This window comes from Arachis hypogaea, chromosome 5 (genome assembly GCF_003086295.3).
Source record: "Arachis hypogaea cultivar Tifrunner chromosome 5, arahy.Tifrunner.gnm2.J5K5, whole genome shotgun sequence".
Taxonomy (NCBI): Eukaryota; Viridiplantae; Streptophyta; class Magnoliopsida; order Fabales; family Fabaceae; genus Arachis; species Arachis hypogaea.
In genome coordinates, this window is record NC_092040.1 from 102,915,197 (window position 1) to 102,927,247 (window position 12,051).

General features: G+C 34.9%; 2 protein-coding genes across 2 annotated transcripts; both read right to left on the reverse strand.

Annotated features, from left to right (window-relative positions):
- Nucleotides 1–2,908: 2,908 nt before the first annotated feature.
- LOC140173263 (cullin-associated NEDD8-dissociated protein 1-like) lies at nucleotides 2,909–4,061 on the reverse strand. The gene is made up of 3 exons (XM_072196079.1): nucleotides 3,968–4,061; nucleotides 3,569–3,843; nucleotides 2,909–3,001 (listed from the first exon to the last, which is right to left on the reverse strand). Exons 1-3 carry the CDS (start codon nucleotides 4,059–4,061, stop codon nucleotides 2,909–2,911), a joined length of 462 nt encoding a protein of 153 aa, XP_072052180.1.
- Nucleotides 4,062–8,468: 4,407 nt separating this feature from the next.
- Nucleotides 8,469–10,556, reverse strand: LOC112803907 (serine/threonine-protein phosphatase 7 long form homolog). The gene is made up of 4 exons (XM_025847361.1): nucleotides 10,485–10,556; nucleotides 9,477–10,063; nucleotides 9,152–9,239; nucleotides 8,469–9,002 (listed from the first exon to the last, which is right to left on the reverse strand). The coding sequence occupies exons 1-4, from the start codon at nucleotides 10,554–10,556 to the stop codon at nucleotides 8,469–8,471; spliced, it is 1,281 nt and encodes a 426-aa protein (XP_025703146.1).
- Between the last annotated feature and the right edge of the window lie 1,495 nt (nucleotides 10,557–12,051).

Genomic DNA, 12,051 nt, shown 5'->3' on the forward strand with positions numbered 1-12,051 from the left:
CGATATAATAAAAAGGATAGAAAACTTAGAATCAGTCATTCATATTCTACACCAAAAAATTGATGTGATCATGGCACAACAGATAACTTCCACAAATACTAGTTCGATATTAGATCCTACTATAGTTGTGCAATCTTCGAAAAGTACAAAAATTAGTGATCTTACTAGTATCCTGCCAATTCAACCCAAAAAATTATTCCACTCGAATATTACTCGTGAAGCAACAACTCCACCTAATGGACAACCACATGTTAGAATAGGAGCTGTACTGCCAAAGGTAACCTTATTTTTTTTCTTCTTCTTCTTTTTATTTTTTTTCTTTTTTCTTTATTTTTTAGTGTAATCTTGAAACTATTTTTTTAACTGTAGAGGTAGACACTTATTGCATTTGAACCTACACCTTCAATTATGTTAACCGATTCTCAAGTTGATGTTGTAGCCTATATTTTTTTTGGATACGTTAGATCCATACGTGTGATTTATGATTATGTGTAATATATAATGGTTTAAAAATTTTATGATTCTTCCAGCTAACCATTTTATGACTTTGGCAGTTCTGAAGAGTTGGTAATCACAAAGGAAAAATATTATAGAAGTACATTTAGATATCTTGAGCCGGAGAGATGTGTCAAATCACGAGTAAGTATAGAGGTCAATGCATATTATACTTTTTCTTGTAATTATATTTTTAAGCCTCTATTTACCTATAAATATGTTTTACATAAAATTTTAACATATTGTAGGTTATAAACCTGGTGGCACTTATGATGGCACGTGTATTTTGACGTAGGAATGAAGATCCAATTTGCTGGTTCATGCCTGAACATTTTGTAGTAAAGTTATCCCTATAATATTTCTAAATTATTAGTTAATATTTTTGTACAATAGTTTGAGTGGATATACTAATTTATAAAGAAGTTCTTTTTTTTAGACTAAACCATGCTATGAAGTGTATAATTAAATTATCAATTCAAAAATAGTTGTTAAATTGAAAACATATTTTCATTTAACAATATTTTTTGTTTGCAGTAATATGCTTTAAGCGACAAATATACACCGACCGAAGTTATCTTTGATTTCCTTGGAGCATATATGTCACTGAAAATTAGCCACGTCATTAGGATACAAGTGACCAATTTGTTTCCCATTAATATACTATTATACCTTTTTAGTGTTTATAATGGTTTAAGGTTTATCGCAGATTTTTATCCTTATCTATGAGAAACTACTTTGGTATTTGGTTATTGTTGACTTTTGAGTCGTCGCCTAATCATAATGGATTCACTGCCTTGTGTCGGAAAACATCAACAACGCAAAAGAAACGCAATTAAAGTAGTAATTATTTGTTCTAAATCAGTACTCAATCATCTAGAATCGCTTAACAATTTAACAATTTAAATAACCGTTTGTTGTAACTAGTACTCTTAGTCAATTTAAATCATTTACAATTCACTCCTTTTTTTGTCATGAATTCACTCTTGTAGAGGCAGCTTATTTAGAAGCGATGTTAGATGATCATATTTTTTATGATGATAAGTCTAAAATTGTAGATTACTCCAGTTTTTGGCCTATCACACCTTTTGACCTACCACTCAAAAAAAATATATCGTAAGTCTAATATTTAAATTTTTTTAAAATATCATAACTCGTTCAATAGTTTATATCTTATATGTATATAATAACTATTTGTTGAATGCTTTATATCTTAGGAATGATAGCGGAGTTTGGGTGACCACTTGGATGAGAGAATATACTTTACAAGATGACTTCTATATTCAGGTCATATTTATAACAAAGTATTTTTAACATAATTTTTTCAACACACTTCTAATTAGAATTATATTGTTGGTGCTCTAAGCAAATTAACAACTCCACACGAATGAGACTTGCTGTGGATCTAGTTTTAGAGGAGTTCAATGATTTATGTCTCATAATCCAAAAAAAATCTTGGCAATATAGGACCAAGGTGGAAGCAGAGCATGAAAATATTTGGGAATGAGGAATTATCTTTTTAGATATTTTTAATATTTTCTTTCAAAGATAAATTACTAAGCTATGTTTCATTAGTTTATACACTAATTTATCTTTCTTCTATATATTACAATTCTATATTACTAATTTTCTTTACTTTATCAGTTAATATAAATTATTCATAACCTATATATTCCCATAACTAATTATTGCTGAGTATGATAAATACAATATAACTTAATCCAAAAAATGAACAAAGATAAAGTTCAAACATATTCTGAATTTATAAGATATAATTGATCTATCTTAATCTAAAAAATGAACAATAGCAAAGTTCAAACAAAAGGAGATTGGAAGGATTCAATGACAATATTTTCTATATGAGCATGTGCACTAACATCCATCCTCCTACCAATCTCTCCCAAACATAAAATGGCTAGGTGCTGCTTACCAGAATTAGAACTGTTGTCATCCTTGAAAATGTCTGCCAGCATTTTCACTGTGAACGAACACTTCTGATCCCCAGCAGCAAGGCACAGAACAACCACACATTGAGCTATTGAATACAATGCTTGTTTGGCAATGCCACCTGACTGTGGTGAAGGCTTGGCGTGGGCAAGTAGTGACTCCACCAAGGCTCACCCTCAAAGATAAATATTATGTGTATAGTCCAAGAAATGCAACCATAACAATGTAGTTTTTTATTAGGAACTCTATCTAAGCAAACAAGAAACTCTTAGGATCCAGTTACAACTTTACAAGGTGTAGGACTTGAGTCCCACAATGAAAGTATAGGATAATAGTGGATGGTTTATAGGGTAGGCAACTTTTGTAGTGTGACTTTTCAAAGATTCTTATCAGTGAGATAAGTTATAACATGTTAGAAACATTTATTAATAAAGAATAAATGAGGATGCCTCCAGACAAGAAAATGCAATCACCTCTCAAGCAATAGTGGTGCATACGGCTCTTCATTAAGAGAAGGAATAAGTGGCTCAGGAACCCGTTCATCACATGACTCGTCAATTTCCTGCATATATTAAGCAATTTTTCAAAGAGAGTCAAAATACCAAAACATGATTATTATCAGATTTACTTGCTCTAGAACAAACAGCAAAATAATAAGCATAGGGATTCAACTTAAAAGCTCATTATTATTCATACAAAGAATAATTTGAGTATGGCTTTCAAAAACAACAATAAACTTGTTCATAGTATCAGAAAAAATAAATTTAACAAAAAATAAATAAATAAAAATAAAAATACACCACGGGGTACTATTAAACAAACCTTGTTTGTTAAGGGTTGTTTAGGAGGCTTGTAACTTTTTTGGGAAACCAAGAAAAGGATGACCATAAGGAAAAAAACCTCGATAAACAAGTGTCCTTCAAACACAAGGCAATAATGAAGGAAAAAATCAAATTAATCAATCTTATTGGTAATGAAATATATTGTGCACTCTGGTAAGTTTCTAAAAGAAGTAAGACAAAGAGAAGAAGAAAAAGAGGATTCTAACCCCACCTCTCAAAAAAGAGAGAGAGAGGCTTCCAATCTAGGTTTTGATTAATTTCAATGCAAGCTTTAAATATTTTCATACAATCAACAAATCATAAATCTTTACATTAGCAGAAATAGTGTTTGCAGAATAGACTAAAGCAGCAAAAAAATTCTGTAAAGCCAAAAGAACTTGCTCTTGCAGCAAGGAGCTTTTAATTAATGTCAGAGCTTGAGGAAGAACTTTGTTTCTGACAGCCAGACCAGCACTAGGACTGGACCTCTTGTCACTCATTAATGTGCAGCAGAGTTCAAGGGCAAGGGCTGTCATATGTATATCAGAATCACTAATTAGTTCCGAGAGTTCTACAATAATAACTTCATATGCAGAAGAACCAATCTTATCACCATATGCAACTATAAATGAATTTAAGGTTCCTCAGGTTGCTTGCCTTAGTGTTCATTTAGCTTTCCGTAGAAATGCATTCAACTCTGCTATTACATGCTCCAGAACACGACAGATCCACCCGAAGTGGAGAAGAAGCAATGACAGCAAATGTCTTGACAGTTGTAAGATGAGTTATCTTATTTCCCATTCATTCAACAAGTACAGGAAGGCATGCTGGTAGTTCTTCATTTAGATGATCACCAAATATTGACACAATGAGGGCAATGCAGCAGATGGCACACTCCTTAACCTCATGATCCCGATCTTGGTTTATTATGCGCGACATAATGCCATTATAAATGGGATGGACGTACGGTCTGAAATCAAATCCAGATCCTTCAATGCTTGGGCGGACAACAAGTATGAGTTCTCCGCATACCCTCAAGGCCTCAGCAGTGACTTTATAATATCGCTCACCAACAGCTGATAGAACAGGAGCAGAAAGAGCCTTAATATATGGGTAGAAAACATCAGGAGATTGTGAAGATAATACCAATATAGTAAATATGAGAGCTTCAATCTTCAAATTTGATGTATATGATTTGTCATTTAATGCTTTTTCGATTCCTGGAATGAGTGACCCGATGTGGTCTGCAAGACAGTCTGGCAAGACAACCACCAGTTCTTTCAGAATAGATAACGCAACAACCTTTGTCTTGATAGATTTCTCACGCAACTGCCTATTTATAGATTTGACAATTTTTGAAACTTCTTGCTTCAACAACCATCTATGACTCGTTTCATTTGCATCAGTCTGCCCTTTAGTTACATTGCCAGTTTGACGCAAGAGCTCAATGAAAGTATTAAATACATCCATCTTGACATTTTCTTCTCTCTCTTTAAATCTGTCGATCAATTTGGGACAAGCCTCATCATATAGCTTTGAAAGCATTTCAAGACGAGAAACAATCAATGCTGCTAGGCATTTGGCTGTTGCTCTTCGAACTTTCCAGCTGACATCTCAATTATATCTAAAACTCATGTATCTTAATTCTTAATTGCGTTTGACACAATCAATCAAGTGATAGTACCATATCGGTTATATTAAAACAATGATTATTTTCTTGATGGAACCTAATGGAAAAAGAAGTAATGAGGTAATAATGTGCACGAAGAAAGTAGAGAAGTGAAAGAAATTGATACCCATCTCTAATGCACAGAGGGCGACGTCATTGTTCTGCTTTATGTACCTCTGCATCAATAAGAAAATTAAAATTCCATAGAACCAAAACCAAAATTAACAATCAAGTAGTGGCACAATCACAAAATTAACAATAGCAGGGAGTGGACCAAAATCAGAATTCGATGGAACCAAAACCAAAATCAAGAAGAGGAAAACTCTAAATTCGGTAATTTGATAACAACACATCACAAGAAATGAATCGAAATAGAACTTCCATGAAATTACTAGGAAGAAATAAGCAATAAAGAGCATCGAGTCAATTATCAAAGCCTCGTGAAAGATGAAATGCTAGAAAAAATAACTAAGAGGTAATACAAAATCGAAATAGAAAACATTATTGAGAGAGGATGTAATTAGAATAATTAGCATATAACAATCATTGGTGTAATTAGAACAAGAGGATGTGAATTTAGTTACAGATCTAAAAGTGAGAAGTTAGAACGCAAATTGAGAAACAGACCGAGGAGGCGAAGGCACGTTAATGGATAAGGAGAAGCTACCAGAGCAAAAGCTCGTGGAAGGAGGAGAAGCTCGCAGGAGCAAAAACGGCGTTTTGCGCGGCGACGGCGGAAGCAGATTGCGCGGCGGCGGATTAGTCCTCGCGTCGTCTGAGGCGTGTTGTGGCGACGAGGATAAGCGAACGAGAAGAGGAAGAGGATGAGAGAATGGCAGTGATTGAAATTGGAAGAAAAACCCTAGCATTTCCTAACTTCTTCCGCTGTGAACAACTCCCCGGCATCATGATCTGCTGCTCAGATAAGATGCATTTATAGTAACGAACAGCTCTTCCGCAAACCGTAAGGTACAGAGTCTAGAATTTCCATTCTGCTAGGGTTCTCTGAATTTGAAATCAAAAAGAAAAAAAAAGTTTAAAAAAAAACCAAAACTTTGAAAAATCAAAATCTAATTAGTAATTTTTTCAAAAAAAAAAATGAAATATATTTTATAATTATTTTGATGATGATTAATGATACTCCTAAAAAAAATAAGAGTAAGAAATCCATGGCCTAATTATCATCGTTAACTCTAGATTAATATCTTAATATTAGGCGATAACTCCTGCATTAATAACTTTTGAACAGATTTTGTCTCCGCATATCTTATTAACCTCAATACGTATTAGATTTACACTTTATTAACGTTTTTTAACACCAGTCGAAAGAATCTTTCATAAATATCGTAACAAAATCCACCACTTAAATAAAATCACCTCTTATATCTTCACTTCGTTAGAGTATCCATCTATCCTTTATTTTGGACCAAAATAATCCGAAAGCTTAGCTCCTTTATCGATCAACAAATAATTAAGAAAAATAATATAATTCATTTGTTGATTGATTGTTTATCTTTCAATTCCGTTGGATAGTTTAATTTAATTAATTGATCCTTTCTGTCTATCTTTGTTTTAGTATTAAGAATAAATCATTGAGAGGCCAGATGATAACAAATATCTAGCTTCTTGTGATATACGTCTATCTTTATTCATTTGGTTTTTCTTACTATTCACATGTGGAAAAGAGGGTGAACAAAGTGAAAAAAAAATAGTTTTCTTCAAGCAAAAGATAAAGCAATCAACGTTTAAGATTTATTGGTGAACCATATGCATAGGTACACACACATAAAAAATTATTTTAGTTCGTTTTAGAAACTTTCCTCCAACCTTATGTAGCTAGTTAATGTAAAAAACAATTTGTTTAATTTTATTATTAGCTTGTTTATTGGGGATAGAAATAATATATATTTAATTATATTACATAAATATAAAAAAATCAACTAAGGATCAACTATTTATATATTAGAATAAAAAGAACAAACATTAACTTTCATAATTAAATTTTATAAGCAATAATAATCAAACTATACAAATAATATATACTTGTAATTAAATTTTATAAATAAATATAATCAAACTAGATTTATATTTATAATTAAAGTATAATAAAAATACAAAAAAATAGTGTTGGATAATTTTTTGTTTTCATAAAATATTTTATTATTCTATTGTGTAAAATTTGATTGTTTTATTATATAAAAAAAGTATTTTAGAAAATATATAAAACGATATATATAAATGTATAATTGATTTTAATATTCACAGAATATTATATATTATCCAAAATAATTTAAAAAGCAATTAATATCATATGAAAAAGATATATAAATTTTATTATAATATATTTAAAATACTTGAATCTTTTAAAAATAAATAAATAGAATCATTGTCACATAATGAAAAGGGCAATTTACGTTTTTAAATTGTTTCAACCTCAAATTTACGCAAATGCATTGTTTCAAAAATGGTTACGCAATTACGTTGTTTCACTATATTATATAAACCGCTACTGGCAGTAGCGGTTTAGAGATGCACAGAAACCGCTAGAGCCAGCAGCGGATTCTGTTGATTTTTGGTTCTTCATAAACCGCTGCTGCCAGCAGCGGTTTGTTTGTGGAAATGCGTGCGTAAACCGCTGGTGGCCATAGCGGTTTACGTGTATTCTGTGTCATTGGGTTCCCTATATAAACCATGGAGGGGCAAATGTGGAGAGGTAGAGTGTTATTCACAAATGGCTGGGGAGGATAGTTTTGTGGCTCTGGTCCATTGCTCTGGAAAAGTTCAAAAGAGCAAACGCCACGGTGTGAAATTCACAGATAGAGAACCGGTTAGTATTTTTATTCGATCTTCAAGTACATTGGCAGAGATTAAGCTCAGCATACTACAAAAGCTCGGTACCTGTGGTACGAAGCAGGTTAAAAAGTTGTTTTACAAGATTCCCATTACTGTTGTGTCAACCGGCGTGCGGTTTGAGACCTTTGTGATTGGGTCGGATGAAGACCTACAGGTCTTGTTTCACTACAGGCGTAGTTTTCCGGAGGTGAGGATACCTGAGATGTTTGCGAAGTTGGAAGATCGTGTGGATAGCTCTGGGGCATCAGCACCGGGTCCTCAGTTGACCACAGGGGGCGGTGCATCGACATCACTGCCTGTGGTAGCAGCGGTAGTTCTACCTCCCGAGCCAGAACGTGCTGAGGTTGAGTTTGAGGTTGGACCGGATCGAGTTGAGAATGCGCTTTGTGATGATGATTCCGATGAGGAGCCACTCGATATTGGTGGGGACAGTGAAGATGATATACCAATAGGTGCAGCCCATGGAGGTTCCGGTTCTGCAACACAAGAGTACCCTCCGTACCTGTCGTCTTTGAACTTGGAGGCCCTTGGTCAGCACCAGAATGTTGAGGCAACATTTGATGGACAGGGTATGCATGATGGGACAGGTATGACTGAATTTCAGATTGGCCAATCGTTCCAGAGTAAGGAGGAAGCTGTGCTGAGCGTGAAAGATTATAGCATTAGGCGTTGAGTTGAGTACAAGGTTATGGAGTCAGACAGTCTAAAATACCAAGGGAGATGCAAGGAGTTCGGTAACGGATATGAGGAAGTTGTGATTTGCGTGGGACCTGTGACGAACCTATCTGTAATGCCTCCTCAGGTATCTCGGTTCCCCTGGGATCCGTGAATGCAGCCCCTGGGCTAAGGAACCTATGAGCATCGCGGTACCACCAATCTAAGTAATCTGCTGATGGACCCGGATCAGCCACACGCTCAATGGAAATGACTGCATCAAGTCTGCTCCCCCAGTGTAAATGCCAGTCCCGATAGTAATGGGGGAACCACCTATCTCCTCCCCTTCCATCCTTAGCATGCAGCCAGTCTATGTTCAAAGCGTCCTCGGGGATATGCTGCACTCCACCAAGCTGTGGGACAACCCTATCAACCTGATGCCACTCGATGACAACAAAGTATATCAAAGAAGTGACCGCTCGCCAGATGCGAGAATGCTCGTCTGTGAGTATCTCCGGATGGACCACAGCAAGTACATCAAGCGCAGAGTAGGGCTCCCATATAATCTGAAAAATCAAAGTACATCAGACGTTGCCATAACAAGTATATATATATATATATATATATATATATATATATATATATATATATATATATATATATTCACGACTCCAGAGCAACCCTAAAACTTAATCATAACAAGTATAATACTTACATCACGAGCGCTCATGCGATCCAATGCAAGCCTATAACTTATGACCCTCTGTTCTTTCCCATCGTTCGGAGGTAAGTAAGCAGACCACCTAATTGTAAATATAATGAGACACAAATTCGAAAAACACAACATACTATTTTTTAACCTATGAAAAAGACATAAACCATACCTGGATGCTAGTGGAAAAGAGAAATAATCAAACCCGGACGGCCTCAACGAGGGAAAACGCCAGAATATCCAACTCTGTAGCAACTGGAGGGGACCCGCAAGGTTAGTAACATTTATGTTTGCTACCCGACACATACATCGGTACAACTAAGCCAACGCAGCCGAACCCCAGCTATATCGCCCCATCTCATCAAGGTTCGCCACAAATGGCAACCACCGTATATGTATCCAGTTCGCACTCTTGTCCCCAAATAACTGAGTAGATAAAAGCATCATGATGTAGGCACGTGCGTAGATGCGAACTGTCTCCTCGTTCGCATCTGGTGGTAGCACACTAAACCTCTCGTGGAACCATGTAAAGTGGACCGTCATCTGCTTAACTTTATTCGGTGGTGGCAGCTCACCGAATAGGTCCTGAAACCACTCACAGGCTGGTCGACCACCCTCAATGTATGTTTCAAACTCACCTAGGCAACCACTCACAGCCTCCCCATCGACAGGCAACCCAAGCTGAAAAGCCACGTCCTGCAATGTCACTGTGCACTCTCCAAAAGGCATGTGGAACGTGTGCGTCTCAGGACGCCACCTCTCAACGAACGCACTAACCAATGGCTCATCCAACCAGAACCAATGGCTGTTTAGCCTGGCCAAATGGTACAATCCAGCCATCTCTAAATACGGGATGATCCTATCATGCAGGGGCATATTCTGTTGCCGTCTCACACTGTATATACACCTAGTGGGCTGCAAAAAACAGCACAATCAATGCAGGATACAATTAAATTCTCCAATCCATAACGAAATTCCTTATCTAATAATAACACATATCTCCAAAATGTCAACAAATTTTTGACCGGTGAACAAATTAATCCCTAAAACCTATAAATAAGTAGTCAATAAACTAGCGAAATTAAGATGTAAAATATTTACTACAATAGCACAAATGACAACAAACTTAACTTATTAGATAACACCCACAATTATAAAAGTATTACAAACCTTAAACTATAAAATTCCAAAAAAAAAATTCTTTATATTTTAACCTTCATACTATTTTTAAAACTAAAACGGACTAATCTATAAAATCCGTATATGCTTGCAGTCATATCATTTTTCTAACTAAAAAATTGCTAAGTCTAAAAAAAGACCAAAATAATTAACTAACCTCGTCACCAATGGAACCGGCAACATGAGCAACACCGTTCAGTCGGTACATGCTCCTTCTTTCTTCTGCCATGATATCCCGCCGGAAGTCGCAGCTCAAATACCTCGGACCCCCTCTCAACTTGCTCTGACCTCTCTAGAATTTCCTCTCCCAACCTCCAATTGCATAATCCGCGGCTGGCTCAGCGGTTTATATAGTGATGCATACTTAACGTAAACCGTTATAGCCTCTAGCGGTTTACGCACATATCCCCACGCACATAAACCGCTGCTGGCAGCAGCGGTTTATGACCATCTTCTCTCAAGCATAAACTGCGATGGGCTGTCGCGGTTTCTATAATACATTTTTTGAGCAGAATCCGCTGCTGGCTCTAGCGGTTTCTGTGCATCTCTAAACCGCTACTGCCAGTAGCGGTTTATATAATATAGTGAAACAACGTAATTGCGTAACCATTTTTGAAACAATGCATTTGTGTAAATTTGGAGTTGAAACAATTTAAAAACGTAAATTGCCCTAATGAAAAGTGCAAAAGAACATTATTTGAGGTATATCTTCATTTATAGAAAGCCTAGAAGTGCATTCCAATTGGGGGGGTTCAAATGAGACGACCTTATAAGTGTAGAAATTCGCATTGGCTATCTTAGAGGTAGAGACATGGTGATAACAGAGATTAGAATATGTTCTGTTCTGCCAATAAATAACATACGGCATATTTAACTTGAGAGATCAGCCATTGGAGCTGTCTTTACTTTACTTTAATGGCCATAAACCAATCCAATGGAATTGAATTCTTATAAAGAGGATGAGATAAGACAAACATGTGCGATTTTGCAATGGATCATGCCCACATGCAAAATCTGACTCACTGACACACTTCCTTTATTTCCCCAATACAAATTATTGCTACATATATATCATCACATGACAATTGCACCCTTCTCAAATCTCAACCAAATTAATTATTACGCCAATTTACAACCTCCATATGTCCGTAAATTTTGAACCACCATATGTCCGTACGTCTTTGTAGAAGGATGCACTCTACACTACGTATCAAAATTGTACAGAAAGAACATAGATTTATCTTTTACTATTTTTGATTGTACGAAATTTTTTTTTTTAGGAATTGAACTTGTTAATGGTACTATTTGATTTTATAAAAAGAAAAAAACTTTTTTGTATAATAAAAATAACCACAAAAAAATCTATATTCTCTTTATACAATTTTGATTTGTGCTGTAAAATACATCGTACAAAATATTAATAAATTTTTAGTATCATAATATTGATTTTTATAATATTTTTAAAAATTTTAAGAATATAATAATATATTTTTTTATGTATTGACAATATATTTTTATATATCATGTGTTTAATATTAAAAATATAATATGTCTTCCGTAAATTGTTTGTCCTCAGAATTTTTAAAAATATAGTAAAATATAATAATTAAATATCACACTAAAATTTAGTCAATATTTTAAAAAATTATCCGCATATGTCACCCAATTTTCTAACGAAAATACATGCGAAGCTACACTGAAAGAAAATGACAATTTCTTAGTGA

Bases quoted from the DNA above. Each gene is read 5' to 3' on its own strand.
- LOC140173263 (XM_072196079.1), bottom strand. From the start codon at position 4,061: ATGGGAAATAAGATAACTCATCTTACAACTGTCAAGACATTTGCTGTC. The intron at 3,844-3,967 runs GTAATAGCAGAG...CTGCATATGAAG, and splicing joins TCTGTCGTGTTCTGGAGCAT to TTATTATTGTAGAACTCTCG. The intron at 3,002-3,568 runs GTATGAAAATAT...TAATATATGCAG, and splicing joins AGATTTATGATTTGTTGATT to GAAATTGACGAGTCATGTGA.
- LOC112803907 (XM_025847361.1), bottom strand. From the start codon at position 10,556: ATGGCAGAAGAAAGAAGGAGCATGTACCGACTGAACGGTGTTGCTCAT. The intron at 10,064-10,484 runs GTTAGTTAATTA...TGTTTTTTGCAG, and splicing joins CCGGTTCCATTGGTGACGAG to CCCACTAGGTGTATATACAG. The intron at 9,240-9,476 runs GTTGGCTTAGTT...ATTTACAATTAG, and splicing joins TATAGCTGGGGTTCGGCTGC to GTGGTCTGCTTACTTACCTC.